This window comes from Tetrao urogallus (genome assembly GCF_951394365.1).
Source record: "Tetrao urogallus genome assembly, chromosome: 1".
Taxonomy (NCBI): Eukaryota; Metazoa; Chordata; class Aves; order Galliformes; family Phasianidae; genus Tetrao; species Tetrao urogallus.
Window position 1 is genome coordinate 7,367,356 of NC_136813.1, and position 27,549 is coordinate 7,394,904.

The 27,549-nt window shown below is 44.1% G+C and overlaps 1 protein-coding gene across 1 annotated transcript; it reads left to right on the forward strand.

Annotated features, from left to right (window-relative positions):
• PRCP (prolylcarboxypeptidase) lies at nt 1-27,321 on the forward strand (the record flags this gene model as incomplete). Its single annotated transcript, XM_079549729.1, has 9 exons — nt 1-138; nt 17,719-17,859; nt 19,115-19,216; nt 20,656-20,837; nt 21,573-21,730; nt 22,260-22,432; nt 22,744-22,908; nt 23,365-23,552; nt 27,117-27,321. 9 exons carry the CDS (start codon nt 1-3, stop codon nt 27,319-27,321), a joined length of 1,452 nt encoding a protein of 483 aa, XP_079405855.1.
• Between the last annotated feature and the right edge of the window lie 228 nt (nt 27,322-27,549).

Here is a 27,549-nt window from a genome sequence, read left to right on the forward strand (position 1 = left end):
ATGCTACAGATGCTGTGTTTGCGGCTCCTCCTGCTTCTCTTTTTCCTCGGGTCTCTCGGCGCGCTCCTTGCTCCCCGCCGCCGCCGGGGGATCGCGCCGCTGCCCGCCCCGTACATCACGCGGTACCTCACGCAGCAGGTAGGAGCCCACCGGGCTGCTGGTGGTGAGGAGAGCCGGGCTGTAGGGAATCGTGACGGGACAGGCTGTGCTTGAGGACAGGCTGTTGTGGGCATCTTTGTAGCCGTGTCCAAAGCTCCGTAGTATGTCCTGAGTTGTCATCTGTACCCTGATAGCGTTTCCGTGTTTGAATGGGTGGCTTTTGTTCGTTGCAAATGTGGAAGAGATTTCTGTTGTTACTCTAAGCTTTGTTTTGCTGTCAGCTCTGACGGTTCTCAGTTTGTTGGCAATATCTATTGCACGTGTACAATACAGAGGAATCCACGACTATTAGGTGACTTAGGAGGCAAGGGACCTTAAAGGCCGTCTTGTCCCAATCCTTTGCTGAGGGCTGTGTTGTCACCTGCTGGATCTGGCTGCTCAGAGCCCTATCCAACCTGGGGCCATACAAGTGTTAGTGTGCTCCGCTTGAAACCTGCTTGTTTTTATGCCTTCTCCAAAGCAGTCAGCAGCTCCTTCTGGCACGTCAGGGAATGTCTGCATCTTGATCTTCTACCTCATCTTGTATGGTGGTAATGGTTCTTATTAACTGGGATGCATGGTGAGAGGAAAGGATGCCTTGTAGTAGTGTCTGGCTTTGTCTGGGGGCAGGCTTGTAGCCTCTCTTTGAATCTCATGCCCTGGGCTAAGCAGGGGAGCTGTGGGTGATCAAAGCACAGAGTTGTGAGAATAAAACGTTTCTTGTTAAATTTTTAGGAGGTGACTTCATAATGGAGGCTTCTTCAGCCTGGAGATGTGAAGGCTTAGGAGAGACCTCATTGTGGCCTTCCAGTACTTGAGAGGAGCTTATAAACAGAAGGATGAACAACTCTTTACATGGGTGAATAGGGCAAGGGGAATCAGTTTTAAACTAGAAGAGAGGGTATTTAGACTAGATGTCAGGGGAGGTTTTTTTCTTTTAGCAAGAGCTTGGTCAGGAGCAGGCTGCCCAGAGGAGCTGTGGATGCCCCATATCGGGGATGCTCAAGGCCAGGCCGGATGGGGCCCTGGACAGCCTGAGCTGGTGCTTGATTTAATGGATGGCAACCCTGCCATCTGCTGCTGGAAGATTTGAACTAAGTGATGTTGGAAGTCCCTTCTAAGCTATTCTGTGCTTTCAAAGAGAACAGGTAAGAAAAACATAAAAATGAAATAATTTTATGACTAGGTCTTTGTTGTTAGTACTGAGAGGTGGCTAGGGAGCTGTGTTAGTGGGGAAACTTGCACTGGGATTTCATTTGTCTGTAGTCTGTTTCTGGTGTGTGCATAGTCTTCTTCCGGGGGTCTGTCTGCATAGCCTATGGTATTTCTGTGTTGAGAACTTCTCTATTGAATGCTTTTCCAATGTTCAGGTAGTGGTTTGGGTTCCTCTTTTAATAATTCTGAAACTCATTGGCCCATAGGATACCACAGATACCTTCTGCAGCCTGAGGTCTGTATTGGCCAGGATATCAATCTGGTAGTAGTGTTGTAACTTAAAGCATGACACATAACTGTAGCATGCTGGTTGTTACCTATTGCTGCTCTAATATTGATGGTAATCATTCCGTGCCACAATCTGAATTGCTCTTTGTCACAGTGCTGCTGCCCTTCTGACCTCACCCCTATTCAGTTTGTGGTGTCACTTGGTTATTGTTGGGTGCCATGTAGCTGACAGCAAAATGACAGAGCTGCTGTGTGCCTGAGTTCTGTGGATTTAGGGGTAGATAAATGTTTAGAGATGGGGAGGAAAAATCCCAGTGACTTTGTTCTAAACTTGCTTCCTTCGGTCTTTTCCAAGTTTCCTTTCCTTACTGCAAACAGAATGATACTATCTGTGAGTACCTGCTATGGGAAAGAGGGTTCCTGCTTAACCATAGGGTGGGACATAAAACTTCTTTATTGGTAGCACAGCATGCAGGACCCATGCTACATATAGGACAGGCAACAGCAGAAGGCTGCTGTCTGGAAATTCATAATTGCATTGTGGCTGTGTAATGGAATATAAACACTATGATTATGATAACTATGTTTATGATATTAACTAGGGCTGATGATACTTTGCTTGTTGATGTTTAATTGTTTACATTGAAGTTGCTCAGGGCTTGAATCATCTGCCCCTGTTCCATGCCGCTGTTTCTTTTGTAGCTGAAGTTTATTCTTGTTGTTTTTCATGTTGATGAGTTTATTATCACTTGGAAGTACGTATGCACTATAAAAACAACTCGACAGTACAGCAGAATCTGCTGTAATAAAAGAAATGTTTCTTACACGTTTGTATTTAAAAAACACCAGTACTTCCACACAGGACAACTTTGTGAAGTATAGATAGTGGTTTTCTTGAACCTCATCGCTTAAAACGTCACCCATTGAGCACTGTAAATCATTCATTAGTGTTGCACTCTGGAGAACAGAGTTTCAGAAGCTGAAAACTTCAATGTAGAATCACAGTCTAAGTGGAACTTCTTGGCATAGAGACCTTTAACATTGCCTGAAGGTTTAGTGACAGCATATGCTGATGCCTGAATTAAGCCTGGCATTTGCCTGCTTTCCTAAACATGGGGAAGTAAAGGGTTCATAGTTAACTTGCATTGAAGTTCCTCCTGTTTACTATGCCAAGTGTCTGGCATCCTTGACAACAGGGTTAAAGTCTAGAACTCAGAAGTCAAGCAGTGTCTGTCAGTGTGACTGGGATCTTAGCCTGTGTGTGTCCTGGACTGTGTCCCTAATGATCTTAATTATTTTGGCTTGGGGGTGGGGGATGATGACACTTTTTCCTTGGTATGCAACTGATGCCTTTAAGGCCTCTACTTCTCCAATGTACAAGTGACACTACCTGGATAGAAAGATCCCTCGTGCTGCCACAAATAGGTATGCAGCCTTTGGATGAGGAACTGCCATCATCCACATCTTTAGTCAACAAACCATATCTGTACTGGCGAAGCTGATCTCCTTTACAGTTCTGTTAGGCTAGTGTGGCTTCTATTGGTAAGACTAGCCTTTCTTATGCTTTAGTATTTTGCTCATGAACTGTGGTTGGTGTATTAAATCAAGCCTTTTTTAAAATGAACTTAAATATGTAAAAATGTATGGAGCTATGAGTAGAAGGCCAATCTGAATAGCCTTTTTGTAGGCAGCTGTGGCAGTGACCGCAATGAAGAGTCACTGGAAAGACACTGAAGCATTTGAGAGCTGTCTCCTCCAAGTAGAGATAATCTCATGATGGGGAGGGCTTGGAGTCAGGCAGCTTTTCTAACTTTCAGGGAGCCTTTTCTTGCACCTCTGGATTCCTGTTTTCAATGCACCTACCAGCATTATAAAAAGTGAAGCCTAAAAATTTTTGATGCGCTAAATGTGGTACTGAGTGGACAACAGCTTGAATTTAGTGAAATTTAAAGATTTCTCTGTGATAAGCTGGCCTTTTTGGAGAGAATGAATCATATAATCACAGAGGTTGGAAAAGACATCCAAGATCATCCAGTCCAACCATCCACCTATCACCAATATTTTCTGGTTATGCAGGAGGCTGATCCCTGTCTTTCCACAGCCTCCCTTAAGGCAGTTGTAGAGAGGAACAGGGACTCCCCCGGGCCTCCTCTTCTCCAGACTAAATAATCCCAGTTCCCTCAGCTGATCCTTGTAAGATTTGTGCTCCAGACCCCTCACATCTGCGTTGCTCTTTTCTGGACACACTCCAGGGCCTCGATGTCTTGTAGTGACAGACCCAGAACTGAACACGGCAATCGAGGTGCAGCCTCATGAGAGCTGAGTACAGAGGGATGATCACCTCCCTGGTCCTGCTGGCAACACTTTCTGATACAAGCCAGGATGCCATTGGCCTTCATAGCCACCTGAGCATGCTGCTGACTCGTTCAGGTGAGTGTTGATCATCAACCCTGGCTCCATTTCTTTCACACAGTCTTACAGCCACTCTGCCCCAAACCTGTCCCATTGCCTGGGGTTGTGGTGGCCAAAGTGCAAGATCTGGCACTTGGTCTTGTTGAGCTTCAGCCCAGCTACCCAGCTTGTCCAGATTCCTCTGCGTTGCCTGCCTACCCCCATGCAGATTGGCACTTCCTCCCAGCTTGGTGTCAACTGCAAACTTACTGAGGATGCCCTCATCCAAGTTCTCAGTGGAGGTACTAAACAGTACAGCCCCGTACTGGCTCCTGGAGAGCACTGCTCAGGACTGTTGGCCAGCTGGCTTTAACTCCATTCACCACCCAGGCCTCCATCCTCTTCTTTACCCAGCAAAGAGCCACAGGCTGCCAGCTTCTCCAGCAGAATAGTGTGGGGGACAGTGTCAAAGGTGAAATCTAGATGGACTGTGTCGAGCCTTTCCCTCATCCCCCAAGCAGGTCATTTGATCACAGAAGGAGATCAGGTTGGTTAAGTAGGACCTACCTTTTGTGAACCCTTGCTGATAGGGCCTGTTCTCCTGGTTGTCCTGCACGTGGTGTGATCTCACTCAAGATGATGTGCTCTGTAACCTTCCATGGCACTGAGGTCACCTGTAGTTCCCCAGATTCTCCTTGCATCCCTTCTTGTAGATGCGAGCCTCTGGAACCTCTCCAGTTGATCAGGAATGCTGATTGCCAATGGAAAGGTCTTGGCAGTTACCTCCATCAGCTCCCTTGGCACACTGAAGTGGATTCCATCTGGCCCCATGGACTTGTGACAGCCCAGGTGGAGTAGTAGGTGTCTCTAACTGTTCCCATCTGAATTCTGGGGAGTTTATTCTGCAACCCATCCAAGACTTTCAGATCAGGGGATAGAGTACCCTGAGGGTAATTGATCTGACTTAGCCCTCCTCTTAGTTTTCATATATTTGTTATAAAGTAGTGTTATATTTTACTCCAGTGGCCAAGTAGAGTTGAGGACTTCTGCCTTTCTAAATTTCTCCCTGCATATCCTTTGTGCTTCTTTGTAGTCTTCCCGAGTTGCTTCCCCCTTCTTCCACAGGAGGTAGGCTTGTTTTGTTTTGTTTTGTTTTCCTGGAGCCTCGGGAAAGGTTTTCTGTTCATTCATACCTGCCTTCTTCCCCTCTGGCTCATCTTGCAGCACAGGGGGGCAGATTGCTCTGCTCTTTTAAGACAGAATCACAGAATTGTAGGGGTTGGAAGGGACCTCCAGAGATCATCGAGTCCAACCCCCCTGCCAAAGCAGGTTCCCTACAGCAGGTCGCACAGGTAGGCATCCAGGCAGGTCTTGAACATCTCCAGAGAAGGAGACTCCACCACCTCCCTGGGCAGCCTGTTCCAGTGCTCCGTCACCTCACTGTAAAGAAGTTCTTGCGCATGTTTGTGCGGAACTTCCTATGCTGCAGTTTCCAGCCGTTTCCCCTTGTCCTGTCTCTACTCACCACTGAAAACAGTCTGGCCTCGCCATTCTGCCCCCCACACCTTAGATATTTATAGACCTGGATCAGGTCCCCTCTCAGTCTTCTCTTCTCAAGGCTGAACAGATCCAGTTCACTCAGCCTTTCCTCATAGGAGAGATGCTCCAGGCCTTTCACCATCTTCGTGGCCCTCCGCTGGACTCTTTCCAAGAGATCCTTGTCTTTTTTGTATTGGGGAGCCCAGAACTGGATGCAGTACTCCAGATGAGGCCTCACCAGGGCAGAGTAGAAGACTTCCTTCTTGAGGAGCATTCAGTCTTCTTTGACCCCTTTACCCTTCAGAAGCAAATCCAAGGGATTCTCCCTACCAGGGTCCTAAATAGTTCAAAGTCTGCCCTCCAGAAGTCCAAGGCAGCAGTTCTGCTGTTCCCCTCCTGACTTCACCAAGAATTGAGAGTTCTGAGTGCATGTGATGCCTCTTCCATCAATTTAATAATTGATGACCGTGCAAGACGTAATGTGGCGATGGCCTTTCTCCACAATCCCATGCTGTGTGCCCATCACTTATTCTGTAAGCAGCTATGAATTGGCCTAAGAACCAACGTAGCATGTACATATAAACTGCTGTTCAGCAAGGTTCTGCGTCTGTTCCTCCTGTCAGATTATTTCAAGCTAAGACACATCTATTTTGTGGCCATTTCCAGAAGATTGGTTTTGGTTGCATTGAGTCACTTCTAGATTTCATAGCTTAGTAAATGCATGTAAAGGTCTGTGCTCACATTGTGTATATGTAAAAGGAAGCTAGCTCTTCATGCTTCAGAAGTAATGCAGTTTGATCTCTTCTGGCTACACCAGGTTTCTTTAATGTCTATCTTGTGTTACAGGCTGAAGCTTTAAAGGATGGAAAATAGAAGTATAGAATTATAGAATGGCCTTGGTTGAAAACGAAAAGGGTTTCAACCCCCTGCTATGTGCAGGGTTGCCAACCACCAGACCAGGCTGCCCAGAGCCACATCCAGCCTGGCCTTGAATGCCTCCAGGCATGGGGCATCCACAGCTTCCTTGGGCAGCCTGTTCAGAGGAGACCTCATTGCACTCTACAACTTCCTGAAGGGAGGCTGTGATGAGGAGGGGTTTGGCCTCTTCTCCCAGGCAACGAACAGGACCCGAGGAGATGGGGAAATGAGGAAAATTGTACCAGAGCAGGTTTAGGTTAGACGTAAGGAAGAACTTTTTGTCTCAGAGTGGTCAGGCACTGGAATGGCTGCCCAGGGAGGTGGTGGAGTCGCCGTCCCTGGCAGTGTTCAAGAGGTGTCTGGATGAGGAGCTGCAAGATATGGTTTAGTGCTTGTGGTAGCAATGGTGATGGGAGGATGGTTGGACTAGATAATCTTATAGGTCCCTTCCAACCTTGTGATTCTATGATTCTATGTTTTATAGAAGTGCCAGTTCAGAAAAAGCCAGTGATTCCTGGAGTTGTTCTGCTCTTGACTGTGAGGCACAAATTTTCTTGAAGATACTGAACCAGATTGAAATCAGCATTTTAATTCTGAGTAGCAGTTATTTGGCAGCCTTTTGTGACTCAGGTTGGTGTCTCAGAATAGTAACAAGCATTGGAAATGGTTAAACAAAAAAAACCAAAGTTTGGCATGTCTGGCAAGACAACACTTTTAACTTCTGGTAAAGGAAAAAACACGAGATTTTTGTACATAATTTTAATTGGCACCAAGGGGCTGTGACAGCGTGCAGAACAGTGGTGCTGATGATTGTATTTTGAGGTGCAGTACTTGGCGTGTATGTTTTACTCATCAAGCAGTACAGGAGTACTTGGCAGCTCTTACTCTGTGATTTCACAGTGTGACTTGAAACGGGAGCTGTAAGCTATAAAGCAGGCCTATAAGCAGAAACAATAGCAGTCATTCAATGCACAGGAAAACAGGGAAGTACTTGTTAGAGCTTGTCAGTGAAGTTTTATTTTTATGCACTACTTATCTGAGGGTCACAATGCAGACATAATCTGCTCAAATTAGGCAGGAAACACTTAATTTCCTCACAACTTGCAGTCTCTTCAGTCAAGTGAGCAGTTTGTAGGAAGGGCTACAGAAAGCATTGCTTGCTCCGCTCTCTGAAAATAAGCATCTTTATCTCAAGCTTTAACCATTTAAAAGCTGTAGTGAATCTCTGAAAGATTTCCATCAGTCCCTTTTTTTAATAAAGAAGGTCTAAGGGACTAAAGAATAAAGAAATCTACGCGTGGCTGAAGTAGCAAGAAGTTCATAAACCAGGTATGCACGAGGTCTTAGCAGAGAGCAATCCTGCTAATGTGGTTGAAGCTTCCTTGTTGTGTTACCTTACCATGCCAATTGCCCGAGCTGTTGCACTGGTTTGTTTCTTTAGGTCTTCAAAATCTGAAGAAACACCTACGTTTTCTTTTTTCTGTAAGTTCTGGAATATGTAGGCTTTGTATCTAAAGCAGCTGAACCTAGAAGGAAATCAATCGGAAGAGCAGGCTGAATTTAGTGATCTTCTGTATGTTTTCCTAAAGGTTACTTTGTTCCCTAGGCGCAGGAAGTCAGAATTAAACATGGATGGAAGAATGGAAACTGTTTCTTTTCAGCACAGTTAGTAGAGGCTGTCCTCCTGGCTCTGTGATGGGGGGTTAATTTTCTTTAATTACTCAGCGCTGACTTCTGGGCTTGGTTCAGCCCTTCTGGGAAGGTGTTTGTGGAGTAAAGCCTAGGAAGAATCTCTGGACAAGGGCTGTTCGCTGAAAAGCCTGGATGTGTGGGATGCTGGTGCAGGAGCTGCTGTGTGATACCTGCTGTGGCTTCTGCCTCTCCCTGTTGATAAGGACACACTTGGTGCATCTCCTTTCATTTCTGGTAAACTTATGCTGCTTCCAAGGGGAGTAAATTCCTGCATTGTGAAGCAAGAGGAGGACCTGACAACTTTCTAAAAGCATTGACAAAGGGACTGAATCTGCAGAAGAGGTAGTTGTAGGCGGTAGTTTCCGTGCAGCAATTTCCCTTTAAGACAACAGGAACAGAAAGTGATGGGTATTCAGCCCCCTGCCTTCCTTAGGACTTGGACTGAGGCCAGACTGAACTAAAGGAAGTGGGTGAAAGCAGAACTAGCACTAGTAAACTTCTGATTTATGCCTCAAACCAGCAGCTGCCTGACTTCCTGAAAATGAGTTCTTCCACAAAGCTGTTAAAAACCACAGGCTGATCTGAAAATCAATGGCAAATGCCTGGCCACCTACAAATGTAGAGTTTTCAGTCCTTGAAGTCACACCAGGGTTAAATGAGGAGTTCCTGTAGCTCCTAAGCAGTGGCTCCTGTCCTACAAACTAATGGCAATTAGTATTTTGCAGAATTGGTAGTTGTTAAAGAAATGATCCACAGTGGCAAGTGTAAAGTCCCTAGCGCTTGGTTGGTCTCAGATGGAGCTATGCAGAGCCTTTTAGTTCAGTGAATGGCAGCAGGTGGGGCTTTTTTCAGTGCTTTGTCTAACTAGGAGAAGAGCTGGATGGATAACGGTAGTTTTTCTGCTTATGTGCACTTCAACTGAGTTTTTCCATAGATTCCCTGAGTAGTGTGGGATTTGCTGTAGAAAAGAAAAGATGGTAGTGATTGAGCTGCAGCTGAGAGAGAAAATATGGGAAGTAAAACTGATGCAGCTTGAGTTGAACCTCTGAGAAAGTGGCAGGTTTTTAGCAGCTTTCTGCACAGGGACAGAGATGAACTGAGCAGAACTGGAACATAGGTTTTATACTGATTAATCTGTGACATCTCGAAAGGATATGCACATTTTGTTTTTCCTCCTAATGTTAATGATGTGATACATCTGTAATAATGTAAGAGATTTGTAATTTGGTCTGGAAGGAGGATGGAAAAAGTTACAGGCCTCTGCCTGTGATGGATCTGAGAGACCTTTCACAAGAGTGCCTCTGCTGGCATTGTGCATTTTGGTGCATGTCAGCTTTGTGCTTTGGGTGATAGAGCACAGACCTGTTCATCTGTACTCCTTACTCCATACCCTGTCCTGTTGAAGAATTTGGGCAGGATAATAATGCCTTGACCAGAAGCATCGATGTCATTAACTTTTGGTGAGTGGATTGCCTATTTGTTCTAAATTTATGTAGCTGATGAACTCGCAGCAACACAAGCTCACTGCTGCTTTGAGCTGAGAGCAGGGTTGAGGAGAGTGGGCAGGAAAGCTGATTGCAGTAGTTTTCATCAGCTGCCTTGCCCACACGTTGCCTCTCTTCTGCTGCAGCTTCACCACCCTGGAGTCTGGGGCCAAAAATATGGGGAGGGTGTGAAACCTCTTGGGTTGTCCTACCAGCTGGATAGCATCCTGTGATTGCTGGAAGGTTCTGCAGCATTCAGTTGAAGCCTGAATGATTTGTGAAGTTCTTCTTGGTTGGGAGGACCTGAGGTATCAGCTGTGGTAGGATGCTGCTAATAGTTTATGGAAGTAGGAATTCATTTGTTTGTGATCCCAATAGTTGCTTTGATTCCTGAAATAAAAATAACTTTTCATCCATACCATGTTTGGAAACTGTTTATTTCTAACGAGGGCTGACCTGAGCAGCCTGGTGCTTTCCTACAGCACATCCTGTAGCTGTTTAATGTTCCTTGGTCTTTTTCATTTAAGTGCTTCGTCCAAACTGTGTGTCACTAGGCAGGGGTAGAGTTCCTGTCTGAGGCTTTCCTCATCACTGCTTTTTAATTACTAAAGTGATAAATGAGTGCCAAAACCAGACTTCCTTAAGCAGCTTCAGCCTCCCTAGAGCAGATGACATGGTTCCTGCAGGGCAAAAAGAGCTTCAGTAAGATACACAAAACATGATTGGAGTCAAAGGGCAGCGTGTTCACAAGGACAGAGTCACAATTGGAGAGATCCTTCCATTACAAGGATTTTGAACCTCCCAACTCAAATCTGGCCTCGCTGAGTAACGGAAAATTGCTGTTTTTCTACATAAAGTGGAAGTTGGAATCTATAGACAAGAAGTGAGGTCCCAGAGGATTGGAGGCTTGCTGACGTGACTCCCATCTTCAAGAAGGGCCGCAGGGAGGATCCGGGGAACTATAGGCCTGTCAGCCTTACCTCAGTACCAGGGAAGGTTATGGAGCAAATCATCTTGGATGAGATTGCACAGCATGTACGCAGTGTCCAGGGGATCAGACCCAGCCAGCACGGGTTTGTGAAAGGCAGGTCGTGCTTGACCAACCTCATCTCTTTCTACGACTGGGTGACTAGTCTGATAGATGAGGGAAGGGCTGTTGATGTAGTCTTTCTAGACTTCAGCAAAGCCTTTGACATGGTCCCTCACAGGCTTCTTCTGGGGAAACTGGCTGCCCGTGGTCTGAACAGATATACACTTCTTTGGGTAAGGAACTGGTTAGAGGGCCGTGCCCAGCGGGTCGTGGTGAATGGAGTGAAGTCCAGCTGGCGACCCGTTTCAAGTGGTGTCCCCCAGGGGTCGGTACTGGGGCCGACCTTGTTTAATATCTTTATTGATGACCTGGGTGAGGGGATTGAGTGTACCCTCAGCAAGTTTGCAGATGATACCAAGCTGGGAGGTGGTGTTGATCTGCCTGAGGGTAGGGAGGCCCTTCAGAGGGATTTAGACAGGCTGAACCGCTGGGCTGAGGTGAACGGGATGAGGTTCAACAAGGCCAAGTGTCGGGTCCTCCATTTTGGCCATAACAACCCCTTGCAGCGTTACAGGCTTGGGGATGAGTGGCTGGATGAGTGTGAAGAAGAGAAGGACCTGGGGGTGTTTGTTGATGCTCGGCTGAACATGAGCTGACAGTGTGCTCAGGTGGCCAAGAGGGCCAACGGCATCCTGGCCTGCATTAGAAACAGTGTGGCCAGCAGGAGCAGGGAGGTGATCATCCCCCTCTACTCAGCACTGGTGAGGCCGCATCTCAAGTATTGTGTTCAGTTTTGGGCCCCTCACTACAGGAAAGATGTTGAGGTCCTGGAGCGTGTTCAGAGAAGGGCAACAAAACTGGTGAGGGGTCTGGAGCACAAACCTTATGAGGAGCGGCTGAGGGAGCTGGGATCGTTTAGTCTGGAGAAGAGGAGGCTCAGGGGAGACCTCATTGCACTGTACAACCTCCTGAAGGGAGGTTGTGGTGAAGAGGGATTTGGCCTCTTCTCCCAGGCAACGAGCAGGACATGGGGCAATGGCCGCAAGCTGTATCAGAGGAGGTTCAGGTTGGACATAAGGAAGAACTTCTTCTCTCAGAGAGTGGTCAGGCACGGGAATGGCTGCCCAGGGAGGTGGTGGAGTCGCCGTCCCTGGCAGTGTTCAAGACGCGTCTGGATGACGTGCTGCATGATATGGTTTAGTGCTAGTGGTGGCAATGGTGATGAGGAGACGGTTGGACTGGATGATCTTATAGGTCGTTTCCATCCTAGTGATTCTTGTGATTCTTGTGAAGTTTGTGTATTACATCTGCATGCTTTATTATTACACGTAACAGGTAAAATTAGATATAATGACAAAAACCTAAATTGCTGTGAAACCTCTGAATTATAGGGAATGTGAAAGATTGCAGTGACATCAAGATTGTCACTGAATTCCAATTTGATTTATTTGTAGGACTTTGAAGTTAGTGGGTCAGTGTAGCCTGATGCAAGAGAATGCAGCATCACTGTGCTCTTCCAGAGAGCTTCAGTTGATCAAGTATGTCAGGACTGGTGCTGATCTTCAGTCTCTGGTGTCCCTTACACAAACAGCAGCCTAGTGAGAAAAGAATGCAGAATTCAGTTGGTGAGTGCTTCGTAGAACGTCTCTTTCTACACTTTTAAGATGGAAACATTAAAGCAAAGCTTATCTTTTTATTTTTGTTAAGTCACTTGGGGCAATCTGAGATCATGAATCTCATGACTGAGTGAGATGAAACTCAAGGGCTGTCTTACATAAGCATGTACAGTAAGAGGAAGTAAAGCAGTAAGAATGGTGTTGGGGAGACAAATATGCTCACGTTTTATTTAGTTTTTATCTCTGTTTCTGTGTCCCCTTAAAGAGGTAGATTGTGTGTGTATTTCTAGTGGCACTCTATTGCTGCAGTGGTTTTTAGAAGCTGGAATATTTAACTGCACATCACTGCACTTGCAACAAAACTTTGGGCCTCCTTAAATACAACTATACAGAGATGGCAGGGCAGTCTCTGCTTTCTTGAACTTCCAACTTAGATGGAGGAAGCAAAGAGGAAACAAAGCAAGTAGGGCCAGGGGTCCCCCAGCCTGCTGGGAGTGAAGCTGGGCGTAGCAACACGGTGGTGAAATCCCAGGGAGGCTGATGCCTGCTGCTCACACAGGAGGATATCCTCAGCCTATCCTGCATCTTCCTGTCCTCAGGAAATAATTCAGACAGGATGAACACTCAAAACAACTCCATCACCACTTAATCCTTAATCCTCTGGCTTTTCACCAGTAAAACAACTGACTCAGCTTCAGGTGAGACATCTAAATTTGGAGAAATAATGCTGTCACATAGAAAATTGAAATGAGGCATGTCAGGAAGGCTGTGCTTGAGCACTTGCCAGAGTTTCAAAAGTGTAAAACCATCAGGTATAGATTTTCCACCACTGATGACCTTAAAATCTTTTTGTTAGATACTACATACTGTGTTAGATACATAGCTACTCTATGAGTTGTTATCTCTTTTTGGAAAAGCCTCAGCTCTTTTAGGGCCACAAAGATGATTGGAAGGCTGGAGCACCTCTCCTATGATGGAACGTTGGTGAAACTGAGGTTGTTAAGTTTGGAGAAGAGAAGGCTTCAGGGAGACCTTGTCATGGCCTTCTACTACTTGAAGGGAGCTTATAAGCAGAAGCTGGGGGGATAAGAGAATTGCAGAGATTGGAAGGGGCCTCAGGAGATCAAGTTCTACCCCCTGCCAAAGCAGTTCCCTATAATGGGTCATACAGGTAGGCATCCAGACAGGTCTTGAATATCTCCAGAGAAGAAGATTCCACAACAGTTCTGGGTGCTCTGTCACCCTTACTGTAAAAGAAGTTTGCATGTATGTATGAATCTTCCTATGTTCAAGTTTTAGGCCATTGCTCCTTGTCTTGTCACTACACACTACCAAGAAGAACATGGCCTGATCCACTTCATCCACTTGCCTCCCACCTCCCTTCAGATATTTATAAACATTAGTCTGATCTCCCCTCAGCCATCTTTTCCCCAGACTGAGCAGACCCAGATTACTCAGCCTTCCCTCATGTGAGAGATGCTCCAAGCCCTTTGATGGACTCCTTCTAGGAGATCCCTGTCTTTCTTGAACTGGGGAGCCATGAACTAGACACACTATTCTAAATGTGGCTTCACTGGGGCAGAGTAGAGAGGAAGGATGACCTCCCTTGATCTGCTGGCCGCACTTCTACATGGTATGTTAGCAATAAGACAAGGGGGAATGGCTTTAAAATGAAAGGGGGGAGACTTATGTTACGTGTCAGGAACAAATTATTTACTCGGGGCAGTGAGGCCCTGGCACAGTTACCTGAGAAGCTGTGGATGCTCCATCCCTGGAGGTGCTCAAGGTCAGGTTGGATGGGTCCTGGGCAGACTGAGCTGGTGGGGGGCACCCAGCCCACAGCAGGGGGTTGGAACTGGATGTTGATTGTGTTCCCTTCCAATCCAAGCCACACTGATTTTGCTCTCTGTAATTATTAATGACCTTAAGGTGCTGCTGAGAAGGAAGTAGGTTTTAGCCCATGTGTCCTGTTTTGCTGTTACACTTCACTCAGTACCACAGGCTCTGAGTATATTAAGCAAACATCTGTGCAATAACTGATGAACATCTGTTGTGCCTTTTTTCTTCTTTCCTGGAGGAAATGTGTGTAGCAGGGTGTCTTGTTTTGGGAAGTCCATTTAAAATAAAACAAACAAAAAAAAACCTATTTAGAAAGAAGTCCTCTTTGAGAGGTCCACATAAGCACAGGACATGTGCACATCCAAGGTAAGGTCAGAGAACTGTGCCACATCCTTCATGCAGATGGCAGAGAGGTGGAACAAGCCGGAGATGGCTCTTCATCCTGAGCAGATGAGATGTGCTGGAGGAAGTTTTGTTGAGCTGAGAGATCAAAGCTGCTGGCTCAAGCCTTCTGAGACAGAATGGCCCACGTGGCTGTGAGCCTGCCTGTGTTTTTAATGAACCTCAGTGAGTGCAGTTCTCAGCAGCTGTGGCCAGACTTTACTCAGGGGGCAGCTGGCTCCAGGTTGCAGCCATGTCACAGTGTGTTGTGTTTACACATGTATCTTCCCCAAATGTTTTGCAAGTCTTTCAGGCCAAAGAAATTCTTCTTTTGGGAAGAAATTGGGTGATTTCTTTTTTTATTTAAACTAGATTCCTGAAGACTTTCCTATGTGGAAATGAAGTTCTCTTCTTGCTCACTTTGCCTCTGACTTGTTGCTCTCCAAAGTATTCTCCTGCATACTGCAGGTGACAGAAGCTTGCCTTACATTTATTTGTGACTTGTTGCTTCTAGTACTCCTCCTTTTTCTACTTGAATCCTTTTATCAGAATCTGGTGCTGTGGCAGAGATGGTGATGCAACAGAACAGCAAAGAGATCCATTAATCCAAAATTAAAAAGAAGGCAACAGTTGAAAAGTCTCATGATTTCTGGAGCAAGGATTATTGCACAGCTTTTTGCTGTCACAAAAATTGAAAGTAACCCTCATATGTGGTAATATACCTTAACCACTGTTATTGTTAACCAGCTAGGGTATTGTCCTGGAGGGAAAAGGAAAACAAAACAGCTGAATACACTTTTCCTTGTATGTTCTATTCTGTCTAATCGAGCTTGAATGGCTTACTCATTTTGCATAGGAGTGGGAAAGAAATTTTCTGGTTCAACTTTTTAATAAAATCTGACTTAGTTTAGGTGTTAGCCTGTGTGTCGTGTACTCTTTGTGTGGAGTTTGACGTGTTTGTATTTGATACAGGATGGGGAAAGAAACTCACTCAGGGCTGCCTGCTCTGATTCAGCAAAGCAGTGGCACGCTGTGGCTACACAACAGCTCCACCTGCTGTTTTTTCTCGTGTGTTTCTGTCTGTTTTTTTCACTAGGCTGCCTCCACTGAAGATTTTTATTCATAATCTTGCAGGTCAGGAGAACTGAATATGTTTTGTGTAGCATCATAGTTTGTACTCTGGCTTCAGGTAGAGAGGATGGAGAATCAAGCTTTAAGGCAAGATGTTCAGTTTGAGGTGATCCCATAAAAACCACATCAGGAAACTGCTTTTTAACTGTCTAGAATCATAGAATGGTTTGGGTTGGAAGGGGCCTTTAAGATCATGTAGTTCCAACCCCCTGCTATAGGCAGGGACACCTCCCTCTAGAACAGGGTGCTCACAGCCCCATCCAGCCTGGCCATGAATGCATCCACAGCCTCGCTGGGTAACCTGTTCCAGTGTCTCACCACCCTCACAATGAAGAATTTCTTCCTCCATCTAGTTGTGCTTTGTTGGAGTTTATTAAACTTTGTTAACATGTTAGATCAGCTTTATTTAATCTCTCTTTAATTGCTCCTGGGTTTTAGGATCAAAGACTTTTGTGTACTGATCTCGTGTGTCCGATCTACAAATCACTCTTGATTATGGCTGATGTAGAAAGTGAACTTAAATTTAACAGTAACTGTGCAAACAAAAAAGGAGCAGGTGAGTTGTTGGTGTAAAATAAGCTCAGCATATCTTGTTGGTACTGGAATTCAGTGAATAAACCGTAAGGGTGTGCATGATAACATGCATGTACTTATACACATAGGGAGCAAACTGTAGAACAAACAGGAAAAAAAAATGTAAATAACTTGGCTGCTGCCAGACTGAAATACAGCTATGAAGTTGGCTTATTTCGGATGAGGAGCCTGTCCCATGTGCCAAGGCAATGCACGGGTCAGGCAGTGGACTGTATCAGCTGTCCTCTTGCTTCAGGCTCACCAAAGTTCTCCCTGAACTTTGAAAGTGGGGGAAAATACTTCTTGCAACAACGTGTAACATAAATTCCTGTACTCTCTATCCCAAACTGTACCTGAACATGTGGTGCAGAGAGATTGGATCCTGCAGGTCAGGAGCTGGGCTGCTTTTCCTGAGCTGTCGAGGGAAATGAGCTCTTGGATCTTGCTTTTTAACACTAACTTGAGGGTGTTCTCCAAATGAAATGTAGTTCTGAGAGCATCTGAGGTTTGACAGTTGTTGATACAAAGGCAGATGGCTGAGCAGAGGTGCTCAAGCCAGCAGATGTCAGGCTGCTACCGCAAGCAGCAGTATGAAAGGGAAGAAATGATGCGTTCTGCTGATGGAAGTCAAATCATAGTAGAGATCATCTTCAGCTGATGACCAAAAGTGGTGCTGATTTGGGAATACATGGAAATTAGACAGCATAGCTCTCCTGTTTAGTAAAAACGTGGGTAGGTATCTTTCTTCCAGAATAACATCCTGCCCATGCAGGAGCTAACTATAAAAGCAATTTTAATGAACGTTTGGTGAAGGGGAATAGTGCATACAAAGCAAAATGAGGGAAGGCTGAAAAACTGACCCGCAAGGTTGGAAGTGAATTTCTAATAAGCCAAACCCCACAGCTTCATTGCCTCAAGTTGTGGGTATGTCAACTTAAAGTATTTCTAGGGCAGTGGCAAGAAGGAGAACTGGGGAGGCTGTGTGAATTACTGCAAATTGCAAGGAGAGGAGGAGAAGCACTTAGTAAAACTGCTGGAAAAGTCTTCTCAATAATCAGTATTTTTCTAAGAATAAAAAGTAAACATATTCTAACAGTGAATATATTCTAAGTTAAGTTAACACTTTCTATTCTAATTCTGTTTGAATTTTGATGTTATGCCAGAAGAGTGAAGGAAGCCTTAAATAACAAGGTAAATCAGGAATTTTTCTACGACTTTATGCACTGTCAGGCAGTGACCAATTTTCACTTAACAAAACTGAAATTAGACTTTACTGGGTAGGTGTGATACTGTTAATAGAGCATGTGGCTTTTATTTCTGAAATAAGTTTCTCCTTGACTGCGTAGACCTCTAACTTTTGTTGGCTTCCTTGCAAGGCAGAGGAATGTTGATACATTAAGAATCTGAGAATATAAATTAGTGTCTTTTATCCTTGTGAAACTCTTCTTTATTTTTCTTCTGCAAAGTCACTGTCAGCACTTGTGCTGCGGATCCACGATCAATTTTCTCTTTCTGAAATTGGTGTTCTCCACTGTTTTGACAGATTGATCACTTTGGATTTGATCAAAATCTTACATTCCAGCAGCGATATCTGATAGCAGATCAGCACTGGGAGAAAGACAATGGGCCAATACTGTTTTATACAGGCAATGAAGGAGACATCACGTGGTTCTGCAACAACACAGTACGTACAAATTAGATCCCTGATTTTTAAATTACAGTCCTTCTTTCCAGCAGTGACCTACTGAAAAATAAGGACAAGCAAGATGGCGTCATTTGAAGAGAACTTACAATTGTGGTTACGAGAGTTTCAGGAGAAAAAGTAAGCTGAAAAATATAGGAAAGATTTTAGGGGATTTGAGGTCCTGTTTGAAGTCCACAGAAATCAAAGGGAAGAACTTGCCTTAACTTCCTTGAGTTGTGAAGAAAACTTGAGGAAATGCTCTGTGGTGCCTGAAGCTAAGGATGAAAGAGTGTGGACCAAACCGCATCAATCCCACTGATTAGAATGCTTCTGAGTAAAAGGAGCTGGTTTGATTGCTTTCTTTTATTTTCCTCTAAGAAAACTAAGGAAAATATCAAGTGAAATGAAGGTGCCTAGGAATTAAGAACAGATGCTCGTTCCCTTACAAAATCCTTGGAAGTTATTACTTCCCTGACATGCAAATAATAGAATCACTACAATTGGAAAAGTTCTCTAAGACCATCCAGTACAAATGTCCACCTATCACCTGTATTTCCCCACTAAGCCATGTCCCTCAGTACAATGTCTGAATGTTTCTTGCATGCCTCCAGGGTCGGTGATTCAATCACCTTCCTTTTACACAAAAGGGAGTGTAGGCATTTTTCTGCTTCTTCACTATAAAATCCACTGGTGCAACAGGAGTTGGCATGTGCAGGTCTGAAGTAACCAAGGACTGCTTATGCACTTTGTTCTGGCAGCTGGTGATCTGTCTGCCCCTCTGCATAACTGGTGGATGGTAAAATGTTGCTGTCACCAAGTAATGACAACTGGTTGTGATTACTTATCACTTGCCAATAAGTGTGTTTCAATTATCTATATTACTGCTCATTGCCAAAGAATTTTTTTTCTGTACTGTAGTCCTAATTCAAACTCACGTGCTGTTTTGCTTTTTGATTTCTTGGGAATTGATGTCGTGCTGTGTAGGAGTTGTGGCAGGATTGCCTTGAGCACACTTACAAAACAAAGATGCTGTAAAACATCAAGCAGTGTGTGTTTATATTTATCTGGGCAGTTGTCTACCTTCTGCATTTTGCCACTTCAGTGTTACTTTAAAACCAAATTGCAGTCTGTCTTTCTGGTTGTATTTTGATAGCGATATCTTCCTCATCAAAGACCAAATTGAAATAGACTGGAAGTAAGGACTTTTAAGCAAGGTCACTCAATCACTTTCAATGTCTGTTTTTTCTCCGACCAGGGTTTTATGTGGGATGTGGCTGAAGAACTTAATGCCATGTTAGTATTTGCTGAACATAGATATTATGGAGAATCCTTGCCCTTTGGAAACGAATCTTTCAGTGTAAGTGTTGTCTTTGCTTTCTTCTTTGGAGATGTTCTATAAAAACAAAAATCTGCTTACTGTAATTCTTGTTGGTGCAACAACTTCTTGCCTGAGTAAGATATGCTAGAAGTAAACAACTGTCCTATTTTTGTAACTACTGATTACATATTTTAAGAAAATCTAGGATTTTCTAGCACCTCAAAGGACACCTGCAATAATTTAGTTTGTTAGGCACAATTTTATAACTTGATGTGCATAGAATCATAGAATGTTTGTGGCCACTCAGTAGCTTTACATGGGTTGTTCAGAATGTAATCCCTCTTACTTGTTTCTGTAGAATCATAGAATCACTCAGGTTGGGAAAGACCTTAAAAATCATTAAGTCCAACCACAAAGACTAACCATACTACCCTAACTCTAACAACCCTCTGCTAAATCATGTCCCTGAGCACCACGTCCGAATGGTTTTTAAACACATGCAGGCATGGTGACTCAGCCACCTCCCTGGGGAGCCTATTCCAGTGCTTGACAACCCTTTCTGTAAAGAAGTTTTTCCTGATATCCAACCTAAACTTACCCTGGAATAACTTGAGGCCATTTCCCCTCATCCTGTCACCAGTGAGAAGAGACCAACCCCGCTCTGCTGTAAGCACCTTTAGATATTGGAAGAGGGCAGTAAGGGCTTCCCTCAGCCTCCTTTTCCCCAGACTAAGCAGCCCCAGTTCCTTCAATCTCTCCTTGTAGGGCACATTCTCCAAGCCCTTCGCAAGCCTTGTTGCCCTTCTTTGGACTTGCTCCGGCACCTCAATGTCATTTCTATACTGAGGTGCCCAAAACTGAACACAGTACTCAAGGTGGGGCCTCACCAGTACCAAGTACAGGGCAGGACGACTTCCCCAGTCCTGCTCACCACACCATTCTTGATATAAGCCAGAATGCCATTGGCCTTCTTGGCCACCTGAGCACACTGCTGGCTCATATTCAGCCGGCTGTCCATCAGTACACCACGGTCCCTTTCCATCAAGCAGCTTTCCAGCCACTCCTCCTCAAGCCCGTAGGATTGCCTGGGGTTGTTGTGAGCACAGTGCAGGACCTGACACTTAGCCCTATTGAAACTCATACAGTTAACCTTGGTCCATCGATGCAGTCTATCCAGATCCTTCTGTAGTGCTCTTCTCCCCTCTGGCAGGTCAACACTCAATCCCAACTCTCTCCCAAGTGTCTGCAAACTTACTGAGGGTTCACTCAATCCCCTCATCAAGATCATTAATAAAGATGCTAAATAGAAGCAGCTCCAGTACTGAGCCCTGGAGAACATTGCTTGTGACTGGTCGCCAAATGGATTTAACTCCACTGACCACAACTCCAGCCAGTGTTTCACCCAGAGAAATAGTCTGGGGAAAAGAGACTGCTGCCAGATATTGCTGTATAAAATGCTCCTATGTTCTTTGTCTCAGGATTCCAAGCATCTGAATTACCTGACCTCAGAACAAGCTCTGGCAGACTTTGCAGTGCTAATTGAGTACTTAAAGAAGACCATTGCAGGAGCCCGACACAGTCCTGTCATAGCCATTGGAGGCTCTTATGGGGGAATGCTGGCAGCCTGGTTTCGGATGAAATACCCCCATGTGGTAGTTGGGTGAGTTTACTACTCTGCTCTGTGTTTGAGCAGGACATCTGTTACCTCTATGTCATAACTATTACAGTACTGGGAGAATTACTGCAATTCAAGCTGGCTTCAGTGTTGGAAGGACAAACTAAATCGCTTAGAATTTAGGAAAAGGTATTGTCTGCCTCAAAAGTTATTGTAGGTCAGTGGGTACTGGATAACCTACACTTTCAGAGATGTCTTATTGGGGATTTTTTTTTTTTTTTTTTACTCAAAAAAGAAATAATTTTTAACATTGACTTTATATCTCCTGGTGGCTTGAGACAGGTTTTTAATCTCTTCAGTGCCTTGTTTCCTCTGTAGGATACAAGAATAGTAGTTCTGTTCCTGTTGCCTGCTAGGGAGTAGTTCTGAGCAAAGGCTGTCTTCAGTTGAGTTTGCAAATGCCTAGTGAGAGAATTAGTTGCTAGATGACACTTAACTTACTTTACTATTTATCAGAATTTCCACTTGATATATTTACTGGTATCTTTGCACTAGCTTCCAAGGCTTGTAACTTTCAGCAGCCTTTGCGTGTAGACTTACAGAAGAATTTTGCAGCAGTATGAGTTAGTTCATCCAGGGATGAGTGTCTGAGTTGAATTATAAATGCTGCTTAAATAGTGGCTGTGGCAGAAGTATTGCCCAGAGGGCAGATAATCACATAGCAGGGATTCAGGATACATGAGTTTCTCCAAGCAGTTTTGGTTTTGTATTCATTTGCAGAGCACTGGCAGCCTCTGCCCCAATCTGGCAGTTTGGTGACTTGGTTCCCTGTGGTGCTTACTTTACCATAGTGACTAATGATTTCAAGAAGAGTGGAACTGGCTGCTCAGAAAGCATCCGGAATTCCTGGAGTGCCATTAACCACCTTTCCTCAACAGGTAAGACTTTGCCAGTAGCCTTCAAATGGCTGTAATGGTCAGGATTATGTTATGACTTCATAGTATTAGTGTCTTTGCATCGTGCCTTTAACCTGGAGATGTACAGGTGCTGGTGGTCAGTTTTCTCTATATTAAGCTATAGTCTTGGATGTGTTCAGCACTGTTTTTGTAAGTGTCTGTTTTGTTGAAGCATGTGCTTTATTCACAAGTGGTGGAATTTGGAATCCAGAGCCAAACATCCAAGATCAGATGAGCTGACAGTCTTTTCTCTTAAAAATGAATAAATAAAACCTGGTAGGATGAGTTAGCCAATTCACATCAGGAAAGCTGAACTGGAGAAATTCTAGACCAGATAAAATAAAGAAAGCAAAGACAAGAAGAATTCTGAGATCCATTTCATACATTGTATTTTGAGCTAGCTGGATTGAAGTTTTTCATTTGTTGGTACTGACCTATGTGATAACGACACAAACATTTTAACTGTGATTTTTTTTTTTTTTCTTTTTTTTTTTTTTTTTTCCTACTGAAGATGCAGGTTTACAGTGGCTTTCCAGGACATTTCACTTGTGCAGCCCATTGAAGAATCTTCAGGATGCTGCTATGTTGAAAAGTTGGCTGAGTGAAACATGGATAGACTTGGCTATGGTGGACTATCCCTATAAAGCTGACTTCTTACAGCCTCTACCAGCTTGGCCTATAAGGGTAATTGAGAACTGATGCCTTGGAGGAATGATTAAAGCCTGGGCTTTTGAAGTCATTTCCACTTGGTTCCACTCTCCTCTCTTGGTTTGACTGACTACCACAGGTTGCATCAAGAGCCAAGAATTTTTTTTTAATCAGGAATTGTAAAGTTTCAGATTCTTTGTGATAGCATAGACTGCACAAACAGGGTGTATAGTAACATACAAAGATTCTAATAGTATTTTGAATGTACTTTGAAAAGAAAATTATATCCCATCAGGTATTGCGTATTTCTTGCAGATTTAGACTCCTATCTCTCCTCTTCATTGCAGGAAGTTTGCAAGTTCTTAAAGGACCCCAGTCTCTCTGACAAATTGTTGCTGCAGAATGTTTTCCAGGCAATAAACATCTACTACAATTATACAGGAGAAGCCTCCTGCTTTGACATGTCTGAGACAGCAACAAAGAATCTGGGCCAGTTGGGGTGGTACTATCAGGTGTGTGTTCTGTCCTCTTAAAATTGCACCTTGTTAAGTTTTTGGGGGGCTAGAGGAGATGGGAATTCATGTTACTGTTAAGATATTGGACCGGATACAAATTGAGGAGGTTGTGTAAGCACCAGTAAAGACCCTTCTTGTTTGTATATTGCTTTAAAAGAACCTCATTCTTCAAAAACAGGGAAAATAAAAGGGATTACAGCAACGTTTCACAGGCAGTGTCATCAGTGATTCATGTTTGGAGAACATCTGAAAACAAAAGCCCAAGCTATATCTCTTTTTCTGTCTGGCTTGTCAGGAAATGTTTTTGCATGAAAGATGAGGCTTTTACTTGGCACGTATTGTGATAGCTTGATGGTAATCTCTAAACTCTGTGTGAGCCTCTGTATTTACATACTGCACAAATGGCTCCTGGACAGTTTCTCATTAACATCTTGTTGCTCTGCTCTCTCTCAGGTCTGCACAGAGATGGTGATGCCCATGTGCACAGATGGTGTCCATGACATGTTTGAGCCTCAGAAATGGGACTTTGAGGCACTTTCAGATGAATGTTTCAAGCTGTGGGGAGTGAGACCTCGCCCCTCTTGGATTCTTTCTATGTATGGAGGGAAAAACATCAGTTCACACAGCAACATCATCTTCAGGTGAGCCTTATTTGAGTTGTCTTCTGGTAGTGATCTGTCTGCAGCATTCCAGCCGAATAAATCTGATTCTGTCCAATGTAAATTTCTTCCCCTCTGGATTCCTTCTTATCTAGTGGCCAAAGTCCAGGTTTCTCATGCTGGTAAATCTGTCTTGCTATTAAGAAGACAGAACACTGTCTCTTCCACGTAAAAGGGAAGTCTGAACAAGTTCTAGCTGTAACATAGGATCTTGATCACTAGAACTGTTGCTCTTGGTGATAGCCTTGTGGACTGCTAGTGTGACATTCCTCTTTAATCTTGATTTCAAAAAAAAAAAAAAAAAAAAAAGCATATTAGGGAGCTTTCATTTCCAGTTGCTGCTGTCTTTTAATGGTACATAAGCAAGTTTCAACAAAATCATGCAAGGTCTGAAAGTAAAAAGCTGTTCCTGTTGTGGTAAGGCATACAAGTAATATAACAGCAGTGTCTAACACAAGTTAGTACGTGAACAAAATGTAAAAATGTTTCAGTATAGTACAAAAATTGTGCATGCTTCTTGCTGTTCAGTCTTTTTTTTTTTTAATTCCTAAGGTTAAACCCTGCTCAGTTTTCAATAAAGGAAAGGTTCCTCTAACTGTACTTCTGCTGTGAAGGGATTCTAGTTGTGGACAGCTTAACACTTGGCTGTTCATTAGGGTTTTATGTGGTAGAGAGACATTTAATAAACCCAGCTGAAACCTGTGCCCTCAGGAGCTGTGATTCTGTACTCACTGCCAACAGCAGGCATCTCCTGGTTTACATTTTGTAAGGCCTTTTCAGGGAAAAAAGAAAACCCAACACTTAGAAGTTGGAATTAATGTCTTGGACTTGGTAAATAGTTGTCTATTTTAAAGTAAAAGTTGTCTTAAATTGGGATTCAGCTGTTAAATTCAGTCTGTTTAGCTCCAGAAGCCTGTTGATTTCCTTTCCTTTGTCCTTTGCTGTTTCTGTCCCAGTAGTGCTGTTTTCTGTCCCAGTCCCATTCTGTCCCAGTATCCCAGTAGGATATGAGCTCCAAAGTGAGAAATTTCACCCTGTTTGGAAAGCTTTTAAATTTAGAGGAAAAAAAAAAAAAAAAAAAGTTGCTCTAACTTAATTCTTGTTATGTTGCTGATTTCCAGTGTTTCACAGACCTGTAGAGTAGAAACTGGCTTTGTAAGTGATAAACGAGCAAACAAATCTAAACAAGTGTTTCAGAATTTATGGCTACTGAAGGAGATTGAAATGAGAAAAGCTTGAAAGCAACCAAATGCTGTGCACACAAAGCTTTGTGTGTCAAGCTGGGTTGCCTCTCTGCAAACAAACAGGTTGTCAACACTGTACATTTTATATAAGAGCTCTTTATTCTCAAACACCAGAGCACTTTACAAAAAATATCCCTGTGTCTGCTGGGGGATGTGGCTCCCTGTGGGTTTAGAAGCACTGCATTAGTGTTGAGGAACTTGCACAACAGTTTTGCCCAGGAAGGGAAGAATGCTGCATCTGAACAGAACCACCACGGGGTGGATTCACCCAGCCATGCTGGGATTTGGCTGGTGTGCTCACTGCTCTTGCTGTTCTGTAAGCTGCACATCACTCTGCAGATCCACTTTATATTGTACCACTCAGGCACCTTCTAAGAGTTACTTAATTAAGCTGGGTGCATCATACCTGGACGTTTCAGCTTCTGAGCTGAGGTACCCATCTGTCCAGGTCTGTATGGGAGGGGGAGGCTAACTGTGAAGGTTCTATCTTGAGAGATACTGGAGCAATCTGCAGAAGAAGGCATCACTGGAAGGGGAAAAAAAAAAATAAAAATAAAGGAATAAAAAAATGAAAGGCAAAGCAATGCCAGGCTGAAGAGAAAGGTGAGAAGTTCAAAAAACAGACGGGCAACTGTGAGGATGTACATATTAAAAAGCATGCACGAACAGTTTCTGAGATTATGCATAAGTCTCTCTTGATCTGGGTATAGCTCAAGGACTGAAGAGGCTCTGAAGATGTGGTAGGGAAGGAAACTTCTTGTGGGATAGGTGGGACCCTATCTATGCTGTCAGGAAGTATGGTGAATTAAAATCAGGGCTAGTGCTGATATTGTACATTGAGATTGCTTGCTCTGAAGCCCTACTTGCCTGACCACTGCAGGAAGGGAATTGCTGACTTATTTTACTTCTGCTTGCACCTGCAAACTTCTGTTCTGTGAGTTGGGCAACGATTATTCGTGTGCGTGCTTAGCTTTAGCATAGGAATGATCCATTTCTATTGGTACTCAACTATCTTCTGTAAATTGTGAGCCTTGGGATGACTTAATGGTGAGCCCTCTGTCTCCCCTCTCCTGGGCAGCTCTCACTTCTCAAACTGCGTCAGTGCCTCTGCTGCTGTCGTTTGGCAGGAGCTGCAGAGGATGCAGCCAGCAGCTCCCAGAAAAGCCAGGGATTGTTGTTTCCTCGTGGCATGCTTAGTTTCCATGTGACTGGGAGCAAAAGATCCAAGTCCATGTACGTCTTGAGTCTCTCAGCAACTCATCCCCCTGTTGCCAAGGTGCTCTGCTGATTCAGATGACCTTTTAAATCAAATACTTTTTGCTTATTGGGCAGCTTTGTGTGCTTTTTCTCTTCCAGATGTAAAACATTTCTTTCACTTGTAATCATAGTTAAAAGCACTGACAATTAAGAGCTGTGGAAATTGAGGACATTTGTTTTTTCTTTTTTTTTCCTCTCCAGTGGAGAAACAAATGAAATCATAGATTCCATCACATTTTTTACTGTTATTTCTGCACTTTTTCACTTGTTATTGTCTGTGATTTCTGGTGTTGCCATGTGTTTTTTCTTTTTCTAGCATGCATCTCTGGCCCAACGTGTCCTCATTTCTTAGATATTTCTAGAAACTTTCACTGAAATACAGAAGCCAATGTCTAATGTTTCTTTTTGTGGGTGGATCCAGTGTGTTAACTGAGGAACCAATCTAAAGTCACATAGTTTCATAAGCATATAGAAATTGCTTTCTTTATGAATTGAAATGGACCACTTATGGGAAGAACAGTGCAGTAAAGGAAAATAACCCAGTAATCCCTACAACCTCTGAAGTCCAAAGCTAGGAATAAAAGATGCAAAACTTACTTCATTTCCACCATTGGCTTGTTCTGTGGACAGGACATGATTTGGAATCGGATTTGCAGCACAAGGAATGCGTTCATTGACTTGGAGAGGAAATTATATTAAATTCTTCCTGTCACAAAGGAAGAGCTGTTGGAGGCAGGTTCAGGGGGATGTGAACTTTTCATGGCAAAGCCTCTGAGATGAATCTGCTGCCATCTCTCTGTGGCCCTACATGTTATTATAAGAACCAGCAAATAGTTTATGATTACATTCTAGCCTTGTCTAAGCTACTGATAGCTGTATAACTGTTGGGAAGGCACCTCTGATGAGAGGTGGGCATGGGGCATGGAGGCAAGCATGAGGTCTGTTTCTGTCATACATCTGCCAACTGGTTGAAAGTCCTCATGGAGATGTTGATATGAAGTGCAGCCTCGCTGCGGTGCCCTAATGAAGCATTAATTCCTTACAGCAATGGTGGCCTGGATCCATGGTCTGCAGGTGGAGTGACCCAGAACATCACAGACTCCCTCGTGGCAATTGTGATCCCAGATGGAGCTCATCACCTGGACCTGCGTAGCCGCAACTCTTGTGATCCCAAATCTGTGCAACAAGCTCGGGCTTTGGAAGTCCACTACATGAAGCAGTGGATTGAAAAGGCCAAGCACCAGCACTGAAGTGGTACTGTAACAACTGTGGCCGTTATACCTCTGCTGGCTTTGCTGGGATCAGGGCCAGGCCTCGTTGTGCACGCTCTCAGTGTTCCCCTCCTGCTTCCTTATCTGTGTTGCAGCGCTCAGTGTTGCTCATGCCTACAAGAGAAGTAGGCAGCACACAGATAACCTTCAATCAAAGTGCGTGGATTGAGCTGCTGCTCTGTGTTGCTTTCTTCTTTGGCTTTTCTC